General features: G+C 39.8%; 1 protein-coding gene across 5 annotated transcripts in view; it reads left to right on the top strand.

The window, feature by feature from the left end:
* Positions 1-4,361, top strand: part of cntn5 (contactin 5) — a 244,915-nt gene extending 240,554 nt beyond the window's left edge. For all 5 annotated transcript variants that reach the window (XM_041805310.1, XM_041805301.1, XM_041805293.1 and 2 more), the window contains 2 exons: positions 2,830-2,998; positions 3,500-4,361. In XM_041805310.1, coding sequence (XP_041661244.1) covers positions 2,830-2,998; positions 3,500-3,603 — 273 coding nt within the window. In that variant the 3' untranslated portion in view covers positions 3,604-4,361. The remainder of the gene's footprint in view (positions 1-2,829; positions 2,999-3,499) is intronic.
* The last annotated feature ends 20,675 nt before the right edge of the window (positions 4,362-25,036 follow it).

The raw sequence follows: 25,036 nt of genomic DNA, 5'->3' as shown, positions 1-25,036 counted from the left end.
CACACATGGGGTGCACCTTGGACTAATCGGTCGTCTTTGCCCTTAAATAAGTATTATGAGGGTTTGAATTTTAGGTAACACAAAAGAAATCTGATGTTATTTGTCAGTAAAATGATAATAATGATAATACATTTTATTTATAAGCGCCCTTCTAAGCACTCAAGGACACTTTCTAGAGATAAAACAATTAAAATACAACAACAGATAAAAGCTTAATAAAGTATAAAATGGATCAATGTAATTACAGTAAACATACTTTTCTGAACAGGTGGGTTTTGAGTCTAGATTTGAAAAGAGGAAGAGTTAATGTCTCTGCTGTCTGGTGGAAGTGTGTATGTAGTGCATATTTTTTAAAGTAATTACAGATTAATGCACACTCAGCTAAAATGTTCTGCTTTACACCTCACAATGTATAGAATCTTATAGTATACATAAAAGTTGCAATAAGGCACACAAAAACTGTCATAGTTGTTATATGTAACAAATGGGTAAGTAGCTACTTGTTAACCAGGGAAGAAATGTAGAATTAACTGCTTGTTAATTGGAGAATTAATGAGAAGTTAGGGCTAATTACCTACTATTTAGCATGCATATGGTGTTAATCTCCTCAGTAAATTCATAATTATTTCTCAATAGATAATGACTGTTAGGTAGGGTATTCACAATTTTGTAAAGTTCTTAGATAATAACCTAAATGCCAGTTAATATTCAATACTGAATCAATACATGCTTATTATAATAATTCCAGCGCTTATATTAAAGGCTAGTGCTAATTACCATGGGCATAGTGCTAGCACTATTTAGCCTTTTTCAGTGGGTAGAAAAACCTTCCCTTGAACACGCAGGAATCTCGAGCAGAACCAGACTCGTGTTGACAACCCTCTGCCAAGCCACTCTGTGGTTAGAGAGGGCCAGATGGGGGGTAAGAGGGTGGGAGCGAGAGAGAACAGAGGGATGCAGATAGAGGGGCAAGAGAGACAACAAAACAACAAATAGAAGACATATTTATGGCAGTTGTGGCCTTAAACGTATCTTCCATTTTGTAGGATATGGCTGTAGCATCAATAATGATGGTAAATTGTGAAGAATGAGCCATAACAACCATGACTGATAGAAAACGGGAAATTGCAATCAATAGCAGCTAGGAGGATAATTAGATAGGAAGAACTATTATTAATAATATTAGCAGTAAAGTAGTATTGCTCTTAGATTCAAATTAACTGTTCTAGTAATGAAAGTAGAAGGAAGGATGATGTTAATAAATGAAGCATTTGTAGACAGGTGGATCCACAGCAGCAAGCCTTCAATGTCGATTTTGTGTCCTTGAATGTAAAGTGGAGCATCATACTGAGTAACCAGCAACTATGACAGTTATATTGAAGGTTAACTGTTAGCTTTAAGATACTCATTCATTATGTAGTAGCTACTCCAGTGTTTGAAGTGTTTTTGATAATTTCACCAAAGCTTAATAATGCACATATCTGCACAACTGCAGCTACTTCCTAATTCTACTTCTATATTGATTGTTTTTGCTCCAAAACACGAGCCAAGCGCCTTGTACGTGTCCGCATACATGGCATTAAAACCAGATTATGATCCTGAGTCTGTTTGCACTGCAAACTGTTTGCAACAGGACACAAACTTTTGTCAGTACAAAACTTAAGTTGCTTTAGCTCTAGAGATTGGATAGCAAGAGGGCTAAATGTATTTTGTTCTCACTACTAGAGAGAAAATGTGTTACAAATTGTAGGACATTTTCAATCAGACAGCTATAACACTATATGAAACTAAGTCTTACTATTAAACAAGGGAACAGATGTATAATACAGATGTTTACGTTTTTTCAATCTTTAAATTCAAATGCAAACAGTTATGCTTTATCTAATGGGCTTAACATGGATTTAAAAACAATTTAAGCTACTTTTCAAGCAAATGAACAGAGTATTAATGTGGTAACGGAATTAGATTTTACTTATAAATATTTTATTTCCAATTTCTTTAAGAAGGGGAGAGGATTTAGAGAAAGCAACTGAGTCAGTTATGTCTACTTAAATCTGACAAAGAACAGGACATACAGTATACCAGTAATTATAGAGTTTTTATAGCAACGGTTTTATCTTATAATGCATTTGGTCTTTGTGCATGGTGTGGAACTGTAAATTCATATCTATATGCTTCATGGCAGATTTTTCATATTCATATTTTCAGTTTACTGATATTTGAAAAAGACTTGTGGACCATAAGCAGTGATGACGGGGGCTGTATGTGACCCCTTGGCTGTAAACTGCGAACCTCTGCTCTAGAGAGTGGCAACAAAGCTGACAGAAAGTCAGAACAACTCATTAAAGAGTAGGGAACAAGGTATCACTCAGAATGTACCCAACAATGACCCAGGATATGAAAGTCAGTCTGTTTAACCTGCTGAATATAAAGCAAGGTCTTTCTGTACCTGAGCCTCTGTCTGCTGCTGTTGGCATACACCACAAAATAAAGCTCAGTGATTTCATATGATAAACTGAAAAACCTCTTTTTATCATAAAGCACCTCTCTTTAGACATTTACATTCGTGTAGTCTAGCAACTTTGAGTTTAAGTAACCAAATGTTTGCGAGGCATGTTGCTTCTCCTTTGAACTGTTGGGTAAAAATTATCAATCCATGGCCTTCTAAGCCTTAGAACCTTAGGCTTTATTCCTGTATTCCTTTACAGCAGAAGTTAACTCCTTTTGATTTATTATTTCATCCCTGTATGAGGTAAAAGGGAACTTTTCTAATGTGTTTTGTATTCCTATAAGTTTGACCTGTGTATGCTGTGCAATGCTGTGCTGCAGGTGTTACTCAGACAGGAGGGCAGAGGCCACAACCAGGTGACAAGAACCATTAACCCCTCCACCATACTCTCACTGCCAGAGGGAGGCACCTACATCATTGAGGTGCGGGCTCTCAGTGAAGGGGGAGAGGGAGCGGTCAGCTCCCAGGTTCGACTGGTCACCTCCTCCGGTAAGCTGCGAGTTAGCGAGTGTCCTCCTTCACTCTGCCTGCATGACCCCTGAAATCCCATCTCCATGTACGGCCTCATTTCTCTTTCTACTAATCTTACGTTCTGCCCTTAATTGAGTCGCCACAGCTGTTGTGCGAGCCAAGTTTTCTTTGGCTAATACTGTTTTAATTACATCGCCCACACAAGCCTTCCTACTCCTGCACAGCCAATTAACTTCTGAGCAACAGGATGAGGAGAAAGTTTGCAGTCCTCTGTGTGATGTGGACAGCCAGCTTTCCAGGGAGATGGATTACTGTTTTCCTACTCATTTCCGTTTCTCTCACCACCCATTTTTTCATCCTTTAGCAAAGAAATTCTGTTTCTTTCCTACTAGAAAAAGCACCCTGGGTGTATTTCATCAGTAGATCAATGGAGTTATGAATGTACATCCAGGTTTTGTTTATCCTCTTTGTTTTCATCAGTATCAACTCTTTCTCTTCCCCCTCCTCTTCTCGTCTCAGGTGTTCGAGCAAAAAGCAGCCAGTGCTCGGTGCACTGCCCACCTCAGAGCCTAACATGGACAGCACTGCTGCTGGTTCTCCTGGTGCCTTCAGTTTCCTGGTGAGGCCACTGTGCCATCCTCATCGTCATGGAGGGAGCCACCAGTCTTCTGCTCCCTCGTCCCCTCTGACTGCCTGATTGCTTTGGCCTTAACCCATCCCAGAGGGCCGAGGTCTGCCAAAGGGGGTTCAGTGTGCCAGTTTAACATGCGGCTCTTCGGAGGTCATCCTTTAAGTTCCCAGTTTCTTTTGAGGCCCTGGACATTTGATTTGCACAGCTCTTTCCAACATGACAGTAGTGTTGTACTGTAGTGTACATTGTGTGGGAAGATTGGTTTAATCATTCACTCTAACATCATGTGTTGCCCTCATTGACTGGCGTCTAACCACTTTTAGAAGGCTGCTATGGCTCTTTGTCTCTGCAGAGCGTGAACAATTCCTCGAAAGCTGCTGTGGTAGTAATACAGGGATCAGCCGGCCTGTTTCTTTTCATTACTTATCTGCATCAATTTACCCCTTGGCCGCCTAACAAGCAATGCAGCAGAAGCTCAGTAGAGATAAGTGCATTGTTTTCTTATTCACACATTGAGGAGAAAAAAAAACGTTTTATATGGAAACAAGAATCTTACTATTTCCAGACTTGCTTTTTGTACATTGTGTTACCTTTAGAGAACAAACACAGTGGTGTGCTATGTCAAACTCTCTGTTTTTTGGTAGTGGTTAAGCAACGATTGGTGATACAGTTTGTTGACTGTTGGATGTACGGAAGTAGGAAACAGGTCCTTACCTGTAGAGCCCAAACACTTCAATAGACAAAGACAACTCTGTACGGACTCTTGGTATCAGTACAAATAAATGTGATGTATATTTTTTAAATCTTCTTGTTTGTAATTTTTGGCTTTCAGAGGAGAAGAATCACACTGTTCTTGGGAGGCAAATAATTACTTGAATTATTGATCTGTCTGTTGTGTTTTATAATGAACAAATTAATCATTTCATCTTTTCAGCCCAAGGGAACATCTCCAACAGCCTTCTTTGTCTATACAAATAGTCCGCGATTCAAAGGAATTCAATTTGCAATCAACTACAAGAAAGAAAAGAATCAAGTTATACTGTAAACAATCGATTTTCGCTTATTTGATGGCAAATGATAGATAACAGTAAGAGCAAAAAATGTATCATCATCTTTTGCACAATTTTGCATCTAGAAGAAGCTCTGTTGGACAGTGTCATTCCTGATCTACCATGTAAGCTAGGTTTTGTAAAGTCAGATGAATTTTTCAAAGCGAGTTATAGCTGACTGTTATATATCATGCACTAATCAAATGCAATCACAACACTGATAGGTTCAGGTTCAGGCTACTTTATGCATTCCCATTAGTATTCAAGAATGTTTAGGCTGTTTATACCTTGCATTAACATCTGAGGTTGAGTGAAAGAAAAGCACTTATTTATTGGTGTTTACACTCTGCTTTAACAATGCCTTGCTTTAGGATTAATCTGAATTAGTATAGCACCAATTCACAATCAGAGTTATCTCAACATACTTTACAGAGAACGCAGGTTTAAACAATGCTCTTTGTGATACATTCCCCTCTAAAAGAATGGGAACAGTGAGGCCAATTCCTTTAATTCTGCTGTATTTTGCTTTTTACTGAAAATATTTGGACTTGATATCAAAAGATGAATATGAGGCAAGAGATCAACATTTCAGCTTTTATTTCCAGGTAATGTCATGGCTTGGGCTTGCATGTCTCTTTCTGGAACGGGCTCATTAATCTTCATTGATGATGTAACCCATGATGGCAGCAGCAACATAATCTCAGAAGTCTACAGAAACATTTTGTCTGACAATTTATAGAAGGATGCAACCAAACAGATAGGGAGATCCTTCATCATGCAGCAAGATAATGATCCAAAACACACTGTCAAAACAACAAAGGGGTTCATCCAGGGCAAGAAGTAGAAGGTTTTAGACTGGCCAAGTCAATATCTTTACTTAAACCCTATAGAGCACGCATTTTACCTGCTAAATAGGAGACCGACACTAAGTTTGGTTGTGTCAATGGGTCACAGGCTTGATGAAGTCATTGCAAGCAAAGGATTTACAACTAAATATTAGGTCTTATTCCCTTTAATCTGTTTGAATCTATCTGTTCCAATATTTTGGAGGGGGGTGTATATCAATCACACTGAAATCTAATCCTTGCAGATTTTGTGATATCAGAAAATACCGCTTTATTGTCAAAAATAATGACATTGTATTGTATGATGAAACAGGTGATTTAGACCACTACTGACAAATGATATAATAGATAAACTGAAAAATATATCTAAATATGCACAAATAAGGAGGAGTATGGATCTACAGACAAGAAGACCAGATTTCCCAAAGGCTGAAACAACTACATGATTCCCCATTTTGAGTAAACTGTTCAATATTCATCAGTAGTGTTGGTGATTATGCCTTACAAAGCGATGCTCTAGTGTAGTCAGATACTTTTTGTTGCCTTTGTCATCCTAAGAGGGAGGATTGAGAGGTGGGTATACTCTGTTAAGACTGAAAAATATGTGGGCATACTCCGTATACCTGCATAAACCCTGCACCACACCAGCAGTCGTGCAGCATATTCAGAGAATATTGTCTTTGAAGTAGTGGGCCCAGATTTGATTCTTACCTTTGACCTTTTTCCTCAATGTCATTTCCCATGCTTTCTCCCTGATCGCCCACTCTTTCCACTGTTCTGTCTCAAACAAAGGCAAAAAAGCCCAAAAATTAAATTAAAAAAAACATGCATCTCCATTGAGTACTTAAGATCAGAATTCACCCCCTTGCCTCATATGCAAATAAGCGCCTGCTGGTTTGGAAAGACTGAATGCCTCATCCTTTACACCGGGAGGGAGGCAGCAAAGTTCTCCCAGTTGAGGGGAATACCTCTGTTGCTGCCTGGGACATGTTTACACTGCCAAACCAGTCTAGATAAATGCCAGCCTGACAACCTCTGTATGTGGTCTGAGCTGTGTGATATCTTTCCATCCTTACAACACATTATGGTGCATGTACACATAGTAACAAGGCTTAGCTATTTTTATCAGATCACCAAGGATGCAAGGTGGAAACTGCCTCTTAATTTTAATATTGCAAATTTTGACTTCAGTAAATCCTTTCAAGCTTCATTTACCTGAATTTACTTTAACCCTAAATTCTATCTGTTATTATAAGAATGCTGTAGGTCTGTCAGACATTGCTGCATTTTGATAAGCAGTGCTTTTTATAGGGATAGTTTGTTATCTTTTAAACGGGGTTTTGGTGGACTGAAGTAGTGCAAGAATAAAGCGGCTTGCACGCAGAAAAGAAAAGCAATGTAGCTTATGTAAATACAGTGTTTTTACCTTTTTTTCTTTAAATTAGTCAAAGCAAGTGGAGCAAATCTGTTACAATGTAGCCCAGCTTCTGTGCATGCGTTCCTGCCTCTTTCTGCACAGAAGGGCCAAGTTGATCAACATCTCCTGTGCAAATACCCCATAAAACCCAACTTCAAAAATGCCCAACTATCCCTTTAAAGTCTGGATGATTGAATTCCACACGTGTGGCATTAAAAGCCTCAAAACTTAGTGTGATAAAAGAGCCACAGCAGAGCAAAGGAGGGCAGCATCAGGAGTATCTCTCTTTCCTCTCCGGCTCCTCTGCTGCCTCGTCTGCAGTTAAAGCTTATCTCTCACTGGGCGAGAATCCAAATGAATTTGCCTCAAGTGTAATTAATGTTAGAATGGAGATCTGTAGACCTAAAACCTGCTTGCTAGAGCAGACCTTTTTGCCTGCCCTGCCTGCAGCTCCCCGGACTCTCCCATTACACATTCACCAGCAACCTGGCTAGCCCGCTCAGGTTCAGACAAGGGTACCAGCTCAGGCACGAGAGATAGGACCACACAGCTACACAGAGGACAAACGCTGCTCCAAGCACTGTCTATCCCAGGGATACTCCTCCTGTGTCAGACCTCGTGCAGAGGGGGAGGATGGGTAGGCCGGTCTCCACTCTCTCTCTCTCCGACGTGTTCGTATTTCTGTGTGTAGTGCAAAGCATTAAGCTGTTTAATGTGGATGGAGGGTTTTTGTGGTGCTTTTAGCCTGTTCAATGACGTCGGCTCAAACACGTACCTCCACACAAGTGCTAATGTACCGACCTTTAATTATTCATGCAGCACCTGTCTGTGTTGGCGCTTCTGATTTATGATAATGGATTATGTATCCTGCAAGGGGACCCATTTGGTTCAGAGAGCCAGAAGCTCTAGTGTCAGCAATTAAAGCATGAACTCCCCCCAGGTTAATGTCAGTACCAGTGTGAGTGTGCAGGTGAATGTGCTGGGAAATACTGTACTTTTTATTTTTAACAGTATGTTTTGATAGATGGTTTCAGGGCTAATGGAAGTAGCTAGAGATCAACACAAAGCAAGTTAAAACGACCATATTTGCAACCACATTTTGTTCAAAAAACACAAATCAGGCTTTCAAATGATTGTTTTTTTTTAAATCAGGATTAATTGCTTAATTTGAATTGTTAATCATGATTAACAGCATTTTTAATCACCTATTTAAAATTAAATTATTTTGCCTTTGAAAGCAAATTTTTAAGTTCACACTGGAAATGTGAAGCAATTAAGACCAAATTAATACAAAAAGGTGTTTTTATGATCTTTTAGTTTTTTTAACTATTATTATTTAGATGAGTGCTGCACTGCTGCACCAGTGTGGTCTGAATCCATGACTTAGAGGTAGAAGACAGCTTCACAGTGCTTATTCTGTCAAACTTGATGTTTAACACTAATATACATCAATTAATTTGAATAAGGGCATAGAAAACAATAATAGTAATAACCTAAAGCTCATGCAGAGGCATTGAACTTTTCAGGAATTCCAGTTTAAGTTATTTTTCTGGGTCAGTACCATAGATTTCAAGGTTTTGATGCCGCCTGGGCTGCTGGTTTTGTACCCTTACAAATGAACTTTTTTATTAGAACAGAAAAATAATTCAGGATCAGATTAATATGCTTGGCTATGCTTTAGACAGAACATATTTTTCTTTGATATTTCAATTGATTGTGGGTCTGAGATTGTAATCGGATTTGAGAATATAAACTGTATTGGTATTTTCTCAATTAAATGTAATATGCTTCCATAAATTGACATTTGCAGAATATTCTGGCTTTTTTAATACATTTGTTGCTGTTTTTTTAATACAAAGAATCATTGGAACCTTATATCAGGCAAAGAATTTTGGTACGAAAATCAATGTTTTTCATTGGATCAGGTATCCTGGGTCATAAATACATGCCTGATGTCTTTGTCGAAACAAATGGCTTGAAAATCATTTAATTTTTTAGTGAGTTCATGGATAGATCTCCCTCCATCATTGACTTAAATTTATTGCCAGCTGGACTCACCCTTTTGCATATCGCCCCAACAAGATGCATCTGATAAGCCAGAACGCGGCATCTACCGATTAATATCTGTGGCCAGTCCCACATTTACGACTAACAATTAACTTTACCCTCCAAACCCAGCTGATCTTGAGCAGAAGCTCATGCATTGTTAACAATATCTCAGAAACCATGAGACGGAGAGAACTGTGATTGGAAGCTTACCTTTATGCCAATCTAAAGATGACTCCTGGCGGTTGTATACCTTCCAGAACATTTTCAATCGAGGCACAGAGCGCGGTATGGCAAAATCCATAATATTATGACTATTTATTGTGTTTTCCACAAAGTTAAACTTTCTGTCAGCCTTTTGGCCAATCACAATGCTTTCTTCTCAATTTCTTCTTCTGTTTTCATCACCGTAGTGACCAATCAGGGCCAGCTAAAAATGTCCAAGAGACAAAATGATTACCTGCCTGTTTGGAAAGGTTAGAAAAAATCATCCTCTATGGCCCAAATAATGAAAGAGGACATATTAGTGCGTGCGCATTTTACACACTGCAATACCACATATAAGCAGAATGTAAATTGTTTTATGGAGATGAATAATAGTGTTATTTTCTGTTGTGTGCTTGTCAGCAAGTTCTTATTTTTACCTGTGGTAGGCAAAGTCTGTAGGAGCTAAATGCAGATGTGAAAAGGCTTGGCCATTGTTGAACTGAGTGTGATTCTATGAGATTTAATATCAGTTTTGTTCTTTTACTTGGTCTTTCTGGTCATTAAACTTGATTTATTCATCTGACATCCTTGCAGCGCACATATTCTGATAGTCCTGGTTGTCCTGGTGAAATTTAGTTTAGTTTAGTTTATTTCAGTCACTTAAACATGAAGACTCAGTTACATAAAGTGAAAATTTACAGGTGAACAAATGTTGGGTTAATGCTATTTCTGCATTAACACCAAACAATCAACAACAAAAAAATAAAACCAACAAAACAAATAAGAAAACAGGACCAAAAAGGTGTAGGCTGAAGCCTTCGCTCATTTCACCTACCCTATCTGTCTATAACTTGGTTGGGCTTTAAAGGGTTTTTGGATAAGACATACAGGCAGACCAAAAAAAGCTTAAACTGGTTTGTATAATTATTTCTCAGGTTTACAGCTCAACCATACACTTGGACTTGTGAATGGAGCGACAAGTTCACTGAGTACGACTGTGTGGCGTTCGCAGTATCTGAGCATGCAGACGAAAGTCAGAGTGTTTCAGTTCTTGGTCCTTCTGATCTTTCTAAACTCTTGTGAGGCCTGGGCGTTTACTGATGGCCTGAGGTGCCAACTGCACTCCTTTGTGCCAACTTCTCTTTGGTACATCTTTAGGTATCTTTGGCAGGATGTGCTCAGGAGGGCGACGACAGGAAGGGTCAGTTGCCTGATACAGGAACAGCAGCTGCACTTTTATGGGCACCTGGTGCACGTTCCCGGGCCAGCTCACCACATACTGGGCTGGTAGGACGCCAGGGGCTGCTGTGTGTCATGGAGGGGGCAGCTGGGAGGATACCTGGAGAGATGAGGCATGGGCCTGGCACAGGCCTGGAGGATGGCCATCAGGAGGTCAGAGCAGCCCAGGACCAAGGTTGACGTGGCAAAGTGCTAAACCGGCATATGCTCCCACACCTGACCTGACCCGATAGAGAAAGCTCTTATTTTTGTAACTATTCTAAAATTACGTTTTGAATACTTAATTTCTTCTTGCTCTTATTTAAAGATAAAAGAATCTGATCAGCTTGAGTTTGTGCCTGAGGAGTCTAACTGAACATGCTGAAATTAAAGGAAAATATTTTTCTCTTGCCAGGTTTATCAATGCACATACATTCACATAATCTATCAGCAACCCTGAAGCAAAGGGATTCAACAGCTCTGCTGCAAGGACACTTCAGCAGGAGGGCTGCTGATGATGGGAGAAACTCCAAGATGAAGGACTCATGCACTACCTTATATACCATCTGATGATGTGCTCTAAATATATTTGAAGGGCATGTTTCATCAGCGATGGTTTATGCAGGAGACACCATGAGAGCACAGTATGCATCTCTGAATCCTGACAATTTAAAAACAAGCACATCGACTTATCTGGACCAAAAGAAAACCCTTCAAATTGAACACCCCAGCAAGTATCAGTGTTTACAATACTCCAGTCCTTATCTGAGCCTAAATGTGCTTTAGCCTTTAAAACGTACAAAGTCAAGTATTAAATTGTCTCCATGGAGTCGTCGTTGAATATTTCCTCAGTCACTGAGAGCTGAGCTGTGACTTTATTTTCAGGCGGGTCACAGTTTAACACTCATCCTGAGATTGGAAGCTTAGAGCCCTCCAACAGACGCCGCCGCCGCTGCAGTGAGAGGTAAACTATAACATCACACACAGAGAGACTTTCTCTGTTATTTTCTGTCTTACTTTTGATCTCATTGGGCTGCATTCACAAGGCTGTTGCATCACACTTTTTACTGTCAGTTTCAGCGTCAGCTGTAGAGAACTTGACAACTGCAACGTGGCGTGATAGGACGTGAAAAGTCTTTCAGCGGTTGAAGGTGATGTGGCAATGCTGGAGCCATTCCCACACTGAAAAAGACGTGGGAATGGAAATATTTCTAAAAACAGAGGCAGATGTGCGTAATAATGCAGAATGAGCCCATGAGTGTTCATATTCCCAGGATTTATCTCTTTCAGCACCACTTACACATTCCACTGAATTAAAAACCATAATTGCAGTCCCACCTAATTCAATTTTGTCTGCAATTTTTTCTGAATACGCTCTAATTAAGTGTTCTCAAATCATAATTTCCTACTATTGTATGTCTGCTTAACAGTGTTATAGCAGAATTAAAATCTTATGTGTGATGTGAAGCCCTCTGTGGTAATGAAAAATTCTCTGATGAGATTTCTGCGGAATACGATATCATCTCAATTATTTCCTATCTTTGCCGCAGTAAAAGAACTTGAGACTTTTTTTAAAGTAAAGAAATGTCAAATTCAAACTGTTGGGACTTCTGACACAGCTGGCTAATTTGTGTTTGCTGTTGGAGGTTTGTGTGATGTTTGGATTTTCGGCCTGTCGGTCCCTCTCAGAGGTGGCAGAGATGGCAGAGAATGAGAATTAGGGAAGTGTGCCATGTTCTGTTGAAGACTGTGAACAGGGGGATTAAAGGAGCAGCTTTGTACAGAGAGTCAACATCCAGCATTGTATTGCACCAGGCCAGCAATTACTGAAGTTATAATTGAAGTTCTCATTTGACCTCTAAAACCATGCGTAGTCTTAGGAAGCCAACGGGCACAGTCATTTACTGCTGTGGCACTTAGCCGGTTTAAATAATAAATTCTAGTTTGTTCACACTTTTTCTTTTTAGCTGCCAGCAGCCGGACAGGGGAACCAAATGGTTCAGTCGAGAGCTCAAGGCAACCTTCTTTCAATTCATATTTTTTTGGCATTTTATGCCTTCATTCACAGAGGAGGACAGGGGATAGAACTGGAGACAGAGATGAGCGAGAGAGACGTGGGAAAGTAGGCACAGGCTGGACTTAAACCCCGGCTGCTCATGTACGCGGGGCGCACCTTAACCATTGGGCCATCTGCACCCCAAGTCAACTATTTTAAGAGAATCTTGTCAACCTCTCTTCAGTATGACAAAAGACAAAAAAACAAAAGGAGTTTGTTTGTTAGCCAAAATCCATATTTCTCTTTCATTTTCTTCAGAATCCCCCCAGCTATTACCTCCACTTCTTGGCCAGGGCCTAGAGCTGATTCTAGCTGTCACTGGGAAAACATGAAGGTTTCACCAGGGCTGGTCACAAGTAGAAACAACAATCAAACCAACAAGCAATTTAAAGTCACCAATTACCCTCTAAAGCATGTCTTTGGTTTGTGACAGGAAGCTGCAGTACCCAGAGAGAGCTCATGCATACACAGGAGAACATGAAAACTCCATGCAGAGAGGCCATGTCTGTCAAGGTTTCAATACAAGAGATCTTCTTACTGTGAGGCAAAAGTCCTCACATTGCAGCCCAGGATGACACAAAACAAACCAAAAAGAAACTGAAATTAATCCGTAGCTAAGCAGTGTGAATTTTAGGGTTAACTCAAGCTCCTTGTGAAGCAGACAGATTGGCCAGGTTCCATGTCTGTCATCCACCTTGCAAAGCTTGTGCCAGGTCTGAGAACAGACATATCAGTGTCATTTGAGGAGAACGAGGCAGTAGTTCCAGGTGGGGTTTAGTTGTACTGGAAGATGGTAGCTGCCAGTGTAGCTCATATGGAGCTAAAGTGTAGTGGCAGTTTTACCGAGACGAGACGAGACGGACACAAGACCCTCTGTTCTAGACTACAACAATGCCTGCCTATCGTAATTTTGTCTTGTCACTCCAACTGTCCCATTATGAAAGTGAAAGAATGTGACATTCGGCCAGTCACCTTTCCAAATTCTTTTGAAAATTCCTCCTTCCTGAATGGTTTGTATGGAAGGTTTCCTAGATGAATATGAAATATATCCCATGCATTGGGTGTATGAGGCTATCTTTATCATTGCAAATGCAAACAAGACCATCAATGACAAGGCAAATCATTTCTGTAAGGTTATTTTGAGTGCTTTAAAAGTGGGGTTTTTTTAGTTGTTGGGCATGGTGCTGGTAAATATTGCATCAGTTGAGGCAGTAAAGGATAGGGGATTTTTTTTTAATCCAGAATACGATGCCACACAGTGGACCAATCACAGAGCTTGCAGTCTTCGTTTTTTAATGTGTTTTTGCCAAACAATATATAAAGTATTGGATGAAGTGTTAGTGATGTCACCTAGTTGGTTTCTGAATCCGTCGTTTACTGATCTGTGCTTGTATCATGGTAAAAACACTCTCTAGTGGCAGGAGCCAAGGCTGGCCTTGATTCTAACATGGATTCAGTCCAGGAACCTTATTGCTGTCAGGCAACAGGACTGACCACTGAATAACTGCAAAGCCCAGCCATACATCTAATTATGCTGAGATCATATCCTTCGTAAGACTAAATTTTTTGAAAGTTAGCCCCATGTTTAGCCTCTGCCCTTAAAGACATAAAGTATTTCAACAAAAATTGTTTTTTGAATGAGGATACACACGTGTTGATTTCTGCTGTAAAATCAGCATTTCAACAGCGGGTTGTGTCGGGAGGACACAACATAGGAGGTTGCTCACCTGACATGCCAGATAGACTGTTTCAGACAGAATATCCATTGCATGGATAAGTTTCACATTCATCTGGCCTCCCATATAAAGTGTTTGGTAAGGGCAGGACTTCCCAAAAAACCTTGAAAGGTGATTGGATGAACATTCTGTCAGTCAGATTCATTATGGGCCAATCAGAGCTACAAGAAAAAATGAGTAAGTAGGCATGTGCAGATCGATTAGTAACCTGAGCTCAACAGTAAGGCACTGCTGAGCTTGTTGTGCCGAGGCAGGTCTGGAGAAGAATGAAAATACTCATGAAAAGCTTTCAGTGATTATCTTCATTCTTCTTTTATTAAAGTGATGTAGTCCAGTCCTGGTTAAGCTGCTGCTATACTACAGCTACATCCAAGCTAAAGCTACAACATCAGCAGCCATTACTATTAGCTTCAAGTACAACTAAACCCCACCTGTAGCTACCACCTCGTTCTCCCAAATGACCCTGATTGGTCAGGTCTGTTTTCAGCTAATGCACAATTGTTTCAAGTTTTGCAGGATGGATGTGCCTGATGACAGACTTGAATCTGGACAATCCATCTGATTTGGGAGGGTAGGGGGATGCTGGTTCACATGTTTGAGGCGGTGCATGCCAGGCTACACACTTACATTTTTACAGTAAACGCTATAGATTTAACACAGATGTGTTAGTTAGATTATACACTTGTACTGGATTCGATCAGCAACGTATAAGAGGTACAAATTTGTCCACATAGCTCACGCAAGGAACTTTTGTTCCTGATAGGGGCTTTAAAATTCTCAAAAGGTGTACCCGTTTGAATTTCAGGAAAAGCATAGTTGGTTCTCCACCTTTCTTAGGTTCTTTAAGGACAAGACATGCTGTTATGTTGTCTTGCAAATTAACAAGAGGGATAAACCCTTGCTGAACCTGCATCCTTAACTTCACCTCTTTTAAGACAAACTCTGTATTTGAATTGTTAAACTGAGACTGAACATACAGGTAAATGCTCTACAGTGTGATCTGTTACCAAAAGCATGCGTGTTACATTTAAAACAAGGAAAAAAGTAGAGCGTATAAGTCATATAAGGTTGTTTTCTGAAAGCTAGGAGCTGACTAGTTTTAAAACATGCCAAGGCTTTCAAGCTAAAGTAAAGCTCCCCTATAGTTTCTGGATAATATTGTGTGTTTCTCTCCCCTCAAACAAATGCTCTTGCCAGTGTGATAGCAGATGGTGTACTATTAGAGAGAAACTTCTCAAGATATGCCAGCTAATTTGATGTAGCATGAGCCCTCCTTCATAAGAAATTAAAGTAAAAGTACCCTGCTGAGAGGACTCATTAGGGAGACACAGTTAAGAATCTAAAGAGAGAAAAAGACAAACTCTGTTGATTAAACTTTCCACCCCTTATAGCTCACTTCTTGTGTTCTTCCACTCTTGAACACTTGCCAAATCTACTGAATGCAGCAATTTAGTGCAATGCATATGTATGTATTTTTCTCCTAAAGCGGTGACCTTGTTCTTCAATAACTTCATCAAAAGCTGGAGAGCTGCAGAAAGAGTAAAGTTGTAGCAGGGTTATGGGATTAGAATGCATCATGAGGCATTCATATGGAAAACCAACGTACCTGGTAAAGCTAAATATTTGTCCTGTGCTGAAGCACCTGCCTAACAACAAATATTTCCCAAATGGTGTGTATGACTGCTCAAAGAGAATCAGCATTTTGCAGAATTTACACAACATAAAAGTCACATATGGTGGCATCATTTGTACACATCTCTGAGTTCAGCTAAATCCTCACAAACTGGTGAAGGTGCCGATTCAATTTGAAGATCCAAGCCTCTTTTCTCCAGACCCATTGTGTGACGAAATATAATGGGATGGATTTGTAAATCTGGGGCTGCATGGGGAGATTTAAAGGTCGAGCAAGAAAGCAGTCAGCTGAGTGCAGACCTCTGCCAGAACCTTTTAATCTCCCTGGTTAACTGCTTCTTTCAAAGTCAGCGTCGTAGCAGGTAGATAACTGAGCGGGTCTGTGGAGGAGGCCAACATTTCACTTCACTGAAGCCCAGCGGGAAACACCAGGGGGTAGAAAATCTAAAGGTCTGTATCTGATGGAGGCATTAATGTGTAAAAGGAATGATAAACTTTCAGTAAATATCATAAAAACCTGAGGGTGGTGTTAGTCTTTCTTACCATAATGTGTGTGAAACTTGATTTAGTAATGTTAGTTAGGTTAATTGCATTTCTTTCCCCCCAACAAGACAGCAAATTTTTACCACACTACCCTGGAGTCCTTGTTTTTTTCACTTTAATGATTGTACGGAGCCCCTTAAGGGACATACGCAGAAAATACTGAGTTACAAGTGAGCACCAGAAACTATCTTGTAGGTACAGGAAAGTTTCTCATGAGTATAGGTCAGTTTTGGATCCACACAAGAAACTTTTCTATTAACATTTTTCAGTGCATGGCCCTTAAGGGGCTCCGTAGTTTTCAGCAGCATTCATCTGCCCTAAAAAATTCCATCTCAGCTCCATTTTTGTAGCTCTGATTTTACAGTTTTGTTTAAAAATAACTTAGTTTTACTGAAAACATCTGGATTTCTGTTTTATTCCATGCATATATGTTCTAAATAACAGTGCGACTTTTTTTTAATAAAACCGCTCCTTAGACTCAGACGGGCACACAACCACTGACAGACATGTAGATGATAATGGATTGTGACATGATAGCCAAGGAGAGAAGGGAGGAATTATCTGTCAAAGGGTGGAAATCCAGTGTTACATTGGGCGAATTTATTTAAAAGACAAAAAAAGCTAATAATCAGCTGAATGAGCTTGTGATGTCCACTAGGAGGCAGTAATGCACCCATGAGCTGTTCTGCCAACCATTACTAAATGAAGAAGATCTTCATACCACATACAAGAATTTACTGATGGAGATACAGAACGTCAAAATCTATGAAAATACTGTTACTAAAGCAGACACTGCAGAACATAAACTAATAATAAGCAGATAAAAACAGCAGGTTGGTGCACTTCTTACAATGAGTAATAAGTGGCATCAAACTGGAATTAACCAATTAAGGTATACATTTACCCCGCAGAGCAGAGACCTCACCACATTTCCACATACAGCTGCTCTTTTTGGAAGATGGCTAAACTAATACCCTAGTCACACTATTTTGGAACCATCTTTCAGAAAACCACTGATTCTTAACCCCCTAAATCCCTGCATGCACGCATCAGGACATTACATTTTAGTTTTCCTACATCATAGTAATAATTTCTGCAATTAGAGTTTTTGAGCTAATTCTCCATAATGTCCAGGAACTCTTAGGGGTCCATGGTGTGATTTCATCATACACTACTTTTGTCACATGATAGCATGAAAACTAAGCTACATTTTGTTGCAATTACTTTGTGTGAAAAGCCTGATCTTTAAGGTTTCTTTCAGTTTTTGTTTGATGTCAATAGGCCGATTAAAACAGGAAATATGAATATTTTAATCTGATATATTAATGTTACCAACAGGGGACAGTGGACCATGCTGTACAGGACTGGCACTGGTATTTTTACATAATTTCAGCATATTATAATTTATTTTTAAAAATTACAATATATTGTTTAAAAAAGAAACTGTGGGGTGTTGTGCTTTTTGGAGGCCCTATATCTAATACAGTAAATTAAACTTAAAATATATATGGTCTTCATTTTAAAAGGTTGAGGTAGTGCTGAAAAAGATAATACCAAACATGAGCATGGTAAACATTTTCTGAGTGGTTTACTTTTTGAAAAGAAAATTAACAAAATGGCAAAATAGCCAGTGGACCTCTAAGGTTAAAGTTCAAGTAATTTGCTTGAAATGATGGGATAATTGGCTGTTTGGATATCTGTGTATGTTCTCAGTCATCCAGGTCATGGTTATCTAATGCTGATCAAAGGACAACTTAACCTTGCAAAGCAGATGGAATCACCCTTTCCGTGTTTGACACTGGCGAATCCATCTTGCAAAGCTCCCATTTGAACCATCTGGGCCCTGTTAGAAAATGACAGGACCAATCAACATCGAGGGGCAGTACTTTCAGGCATGGCGGAGTCGTGAAGTAGGAGCAAGCAGCAACAAGAGGCTGGTGCCATTATGGCGGAAGAGATAAGCGTGGATGCTGCTAAAGCGCCATTTTTATCAGAACTTGACGACATTTCTTTGTTAAAAGAAGAACAAAGAACAGCAGTGAGTTGTTTTCTTTTCAAAAACGTAGAGATGTGACAGAACGCTCACCCAATCACCCTCAGAGTTTTTTTTCAAATCCTCTGCCTTTTCTCAAACGTTTGCTATTGAAGCTGGCGTGTGAGGTTAAGGGAAACTGGACTGCACTGCAAAAATGATCTATCTAACCAAGTCTTACAAACTTATATATAGACAAAAAGTATTTTTGATCTTGTTTAGAGACTGGGACATGTATTTATGCATTTTTGGGAATTGGACTGGGAATTTGGGGGTTGGGCTGTTTGAAATTTTCAGGACTTTTGATAGAAATTTCAGGATATCTTTGTGTGAACATTTCTGTTATTTTCATGGAGACTGTGTTTGTTTGTTTTTTAAGAATTTTGGGGTGAACTTTAGTGGAATGTTTAGACTTTATGATAAAGTTTCTCTAAAAAATTTGTGGGCTATATAAAGACATTTTGGGGTACTTTTTATGGGACACTGAGAATAAAATGTTTAGGAATTTTCACATACATTTTAAGTAAGTTCTTTGAAATTTTAGGGAATTTGTTTGGACTTTGGAAAGAAAAAATTCTAGTTCAACCACAAGGCTGATGTTTAAACGCATCAGACTCTACTTTCCCCAAATATGTAGGAGAAACTAAAAAAGATTTCCAAACAAAAGCTCAGGTCTCAGGAGGTTCAGGCCCTTGCACAGTTTTGGGTGGTATCTGTTTTTAATACTGTCAAACCTTACCCAAATTTTACCTGGTCATATGGCATTACTGCCAGGTGTTTAAAACCCACATTATATAATCATTTGCTGTTGTGCACATGCAAGCTCAGCAAGCAGAGCACGCCTTAATGTGACTAAATGCTTCAAGCCCAAAGAAAAAACTGTGTTAATTACAGGGTTCCTGGAAGTGATTTATAGTTGAAGCATTGCTTTCACACCTTAAAGATGAGCAGAGTTACATCAGGATCAAATGGTTCCTCTCTCTCCCTCTTTCTGCATAACAGCTCCTAGGCTCTCTAATCCCTCCCCATAAAGAGGAAATACATAAATAATAATCCACAACTATTATCTCACAGTCTTCAAGAATGTGCAGTAATTTTCTAACCGGATCAAGATTGGCCTTAATTATATCAAATTCTGTGTTGCATGACCTTGGCAAGCTCCGTCCTGCTGTGAGTTCACTTTACTGAAAGATTTTAAAATGTTTGAGACTTCCTTAGAGCCTAAACTAACCAGCAAGCACCAATTAGCTTCATCTGCTGTATATTTCAGCTAAAAATGGGTAAAGATAGGTCCAAAAGGTTTTTTTAAAACTATTGATGCAGACTGCAGCACCTGCAGCTATTTATAGCCTAAACTTTATAATCTGTCATCACTGATCTACACACAGAAGGAAGAATTAACGTTTTTTTATACTCACATTAGCATGGACCGCATTACAGCCAGCTGTGCACGTTCAACAGTTTGACTTCAGAGAGGGCCAGAGCGCTGTGCCAGCACCGTGCCAGGTCAAGTATATGCAACAGTAAATGCCCGTTCGTCATTGGTGAAAGCATCTTCACACACTGGCAGTGGTGCCCTTCGTGGATAGGGACACATATTTTAAGGAATTTAAAATAAGCATGTGCACATTATAGAGTACCAATCTCATGACAGTAATTAAAGTGATTCTGTAGCAATTTCTAATACCCCAGGATACAGTATTACCATTTACCGCCCGATCCTACTGCATCCTGATGTATTTTTTCCATCCAAAATTGCCGCATGTAAAAAAAGAAATACAGTCTTATGCTCTGTTAATCATGAAATCATGCACACTGACTCTGAAACATTTCTCTAATATTATTATTATTAAAGAAGAGCTTACATTGTTTGCATTTTTTCCACATCTGTCAAAGAGATATCCGGAAGGATCTCAAAGTAGAACTGCTGCTCCTTCACACTGAAAGGAGCCAGTTGAAGTGTTCGGGCATCTGATCAGGATGCCCCCTGGGTGCCTTTCTGTTGAGGTCTTCCGGGCACATCCACTGGGAGAAGACCTTGAGGCAGACCCAGGACTTGCACGAGGGATAATGGATCCCATCTCGCCTGGGAGCGCCTTGGAATCTCTCAGGAGAAACTGGAAAGTGTTGCAAGGGAGACGGACTTCTGGGTCTGGACTTGCTTCGCCTGCTACCACCACGACCCAACCCCAGATAAGTGGAAGAAGATGGATGAATGGATGGTAGGATATGTCAGAGTCATTAGATGATTGACTCTTTAGAGCACTGGCTCCAGATCAAGGGTTCATATGGTCTCTGCCAGTGTGACAGTTTGGAAATTTACAGTTTGTAGTATTTGTTTGTAGTAGATGTAGAAATGAAGGGACGTAACTGGTCTGAGTTTCTCTAATTTCCCCCTCAAGCCTGTCTTTTCTTCTGAGACACATTTTTAACCTAATGGCAGTCTGATCTCACCATCTCTGTTCAGCTGGCTTGTACCAAAAAAACCCAAGATGGGGAGTCAATCCCAGCCTTTGGAGGGCAGCATTACACTCCCATTGAACAGAAGAAGAAGAACACTGCTCACCTGGGAGGCCAGGAGGCCTGTTAGCCAACAAGCTAACCTAGACAAGTGGACCAACTGCCCTGCAACTCCAGGAGAAGGTAACTGCTCTGTTTGCTGTGTCATGCTGTTATGTGAGTTTGTGTTAGTCTTAACACAGCCCAATCTGAACCTCTGTGTTTGAGGGAAGGATGAGGGGTTAGGATTTGTGGTATTTATCCCGCTAAACTTCTGGAAACACTTAAATGTCATTGATTTCAAACTTGGCATTTGTTCTGAGTGCTTTCATTCTGCTGAAGCCATTCTGCTCTGACTATTTTCTCAGGATTCCCTGAAAACTGTCTAAGCTGAACGACTTGTCTTGAAGTTTGACATTAAACAGTGAACATCAGCAGGAAGACAGAGCTTCTGCTGATGGCATTTCAACCAATATTCTGAACTTACATTAAAGGAAACCTGTTGAGCTTTTGACCACAGGAAGCCTTTTGAGTTGTGTGGAAGCCTGCGTCCTAGTGTCTCATTCAATCAGAGGGACAGAGAGATAAAGACACACAGAAATACAAATAAGAGACTGAGATAGAGAAGGCCAACTAAACCAGTTGGATATGTGTTTAGGTGCTGCATGGTATAACCTGGAGAAATATATGGAAAGTGACAGAAAATCTGAATCATGATGATGAAGCGCCGTGGGGGAAAACTGCAAGTGAGTAATTATGGGTTATAGACTTTACAATAATTGAACGTTCCCCAAAGTTACAGAAGCTGCAGAGATGTTTTATGAAGGTGGAAATGCTGCTCTTTTTAGCCACACGCGGTGTATCAGTCTCAGTTAAATAACTTTAGTTTACAGGGAAACTCTACAGAGCACCATTAGATCAAGCTTCAACCTCCAGTGTAGAAAAATGAAGCCATGTCTGTTTCTTTAGTATCTGCTTTAAAATTACTGCAAAAACCCTGGAAATCATCTGCAAACCCACAAACAAAAAGACAAAATCAATAGCTCATTTCTTGAATAGTCGCACTCTATTGGATTTAGATTAAGAAATACTTTGCTATAAAGGGTTCATTGAGTCGCTTTAATACACAATAACAGGCAGAAATATAAAATGAATAAAATAAGAATTAAAGGGTAAGTAAGAAAGAAGAAGAAGAGACTGAAGAAGACAAAAACACGTCCAAAAGCCAAACATACCCAGCCTTGCAAAGCCAAAGGTTTGGCCAGACTCCTTGTCTGTCGTCAGGCAGATAAATCGTATAAAGTTTCAAGCTGGAACATTTGTTCCTGGTCAGAGAATGAATGAACCAATCAGCGTCATTTGAGGAGAACAAGGCTGTAGCTTTGCATGAGGTTTAGTTTTACCAGCCGATTGCAACATCTGCCACAACCTAGTGCCAGTTTTAGCAGAACTAACCACATTTATGTAGATGTTTTCAATCTTCTCTCAGCCTGCTTCAGTATGAGTTTGCTATCGTTAGGGGGTGGTGGTAAGTTGTGTTGTGACTGGTTGTATACAATGGCTGCTAATAGAGTGGTCAGCTCGGATGCAGCCACAGCCACAGAACTGGTCAACGTTTCTCTATTAGAACAAGAAAAAGGAGCCACGCTGAAAGCTTTTTATGACGTAAAAGATGTTTTGCTCTTCTCCAGGCCTGCTTCAGCATGAGGTTGCAAATGTTATGGGTGTGGTCTGCCGGTGTATCCAATGGCTCCTGTTGCGGTAGCTATTAGTGCGGATGTAGCTGTGTGAAAGCAGCAGTTTAATTGAAACTGGACCACATTTTTTTTTAAACAAGATCTAAGAGTCACACACAAAGCTTGTCTTGGCAGAGATGATGTTTTTGCACTTCTCTCAACCGGCCTTGGCAAAAACTTAAGAGAGCCCCACCACTCACAACAACACCAGCAGTAGCATGTCTGCTAGGAGAAGCGCAGGAGCACAACCTTATTTTGTCTTGCCGCTCTGATTGGCCTGTCATAAATTTGACCTTCCGAAACATTTTCTATGGGAGCTTTCCCAGATGAATGTGAAGTATATCCATGCTGTAGATATATGAAACAGTATCTGATGTGTCAGGTTACATGAACAGTGCATTAAGGCAGAAAATTCAGTCTTTGTCTGGTTTACTGAGAAATCTCACATGGTTGTCATTTTTGATATTCATTTTTTTCTCAGTTCAGGTCTTAAAAATTCTTAAACTTGATGTTTGAAAGTGTGAATCAACCCTGATGGACTCCGAGCAAAAAAGTTTGAGTGCTGTAATAAAATCAAAATATGCTTCAACAAAGTATTAATCATGGGGTGTACATATTTATCAACTACATTTTTTTGTTTTTTATTAATTCTCATGAAAGATTTTGGTTTTCTAATTGAATTGTAAATGTTGCAGGTTACGTTAAAGGTGAAAAAGCTCTGTAATGAGCATATCTTAGCAGGAATATGTAGATTTATATATTGGATGTATGTCCATGCCTCATATACGGCCTTTTAATCTCTACAAATGTTACAGCATAGGCCTTCAAAGAGGTGTTAGACTGAAGGACTCATCATTATTGCCTCTTTGAGACTCGAACTAACCTTCTTCAAGGTATAGGAGCCAAGAGACCAAGCCATTTCTCTACATCACAGGCAACTATATCTTACCATTTCCAGTGTTACGCTCCAAGCTCATAATTCAACATTAGCATATGCCCTGAACTGGAAAGAAAAAACTCCATAATGAACGCAGAACAAGGGAAAGTTCAGCATCTGTGAAAAAAGATGTCTACCAAAATGCCCTTTGAATTTGTGTCTGACATTTGTCACCAATCTGGATGTGAGACAGAGCGGGGTGTCTGCAGATGGTCACATCTAATTGTGTCTGAGTTTCCTGCTGGATATTTACCCAGCATCTCAGAGCAGAGAAAGATGCTGCTGGTGCTGCATACCCTTATTTAGAAGTTAACCATTTTCCTCACTTTGTCATTTTTAATGGTGCACCTGTGGTCTGGACTGGTACTGCTGAATGTGATGCATGAAGACTACAAGCATTTTTCTTTGTATTAGACTTAATGTGTCCAGCTTCACAGCTTCCCTTGTCTTGCATACATTCATCATTTTAAGATCTTAATAACAAGTGGATCCGAGGATAATACCCGATGTTTTATTCATTGCTTTTAGATTCAGATGAATCAAAGTCTCATCAGTTCCTCTAATACACTGGCTTCTCCCCGGATTGAACCATCGTGACCTGTCGCTAAGACCCTGCTGCGGCCCCCACCCTCCTTTCTCCACCGAGCGACGGAGAGAAAAGGTAAATGCTGGCTTTATCCTTGGTCTGGAGCCCGGCTGTGCAAGGGAGCATCCAGTTCATCGCTTGGCCTTTTACAGCTTCATTGCCTACTTTACAGTAAAGCCAGGTGCAGCGAACCTTTCATGGGGCTGACATATTACCTGATTTAAAGATTCCCTGGGTGGCAGGCCGCAGTAAAACCGGGATCAGTCGAGGCGATCTGAGGGTTCCTTCAAAGTGAAACTAAGTAATAAAACAGTAAAGAGGCCACTCTCTCCTCATTTTCTTTCTTTTTTTCTGCTATTCTTTTCCAAGTTTAAATTGGTAGGATTATGAGAAAGCTTTATGTTTGCCCATGTCAGACACTGAAGTAGAAAAGATCTGACTATTTCCATAATTTAATGAAGTTGAAGTCCTTTAACACCAAAGTTATGCTCTTACTTTAGCTTGAAGAAATGCATTCAATTTCTGAATGTACACACGCTGAGTCCAAAAAAGTTGGGGTGCTGTGTAAAATGTGATAAAAGCAGAATACTGTCATTTGCAAAGCCTTTTCAACCTTTATTCAAGTGATGAACTTTTCTTAAAAATATATATACACAGTCTGAATTGGATGCTTGTTACACATTCACAAATAAGGGACAGGAGCATGTTTACTCCTGTGTTGCATCACCTTTTCTTCTAACAACATTTCTAACAACAGTGTCAGGGGACTGAAGACACTAATTGCTGAAGAATTCAAAGTGGATTTTTTCTTCCCTTTCTTTCTTGATTTACATCTTAAATTGCTCAACAGTGCTGGGTTTCTGTCATCGAATTCTGTGCTTCAAAA

Source organism: Cheilinus undulatus, linkage group 2 (genome assembly GCF_018320785.1).
Source record: "Cheilinus undulatus linkage group 2, ASM1832078v1, whole genome shotgun sequence".
In the NCBI taxonomy this organism is placed as follows: domain Eukaryota; kingdom Metazoa; phylum Chordata; class Actinopteri; order Labriformes; family Labridae; genus Cheilinus; species Cheilinus undulatus.
This window is presented reverse-complemented; position numbering and strand designations above follow the sequence as displayed.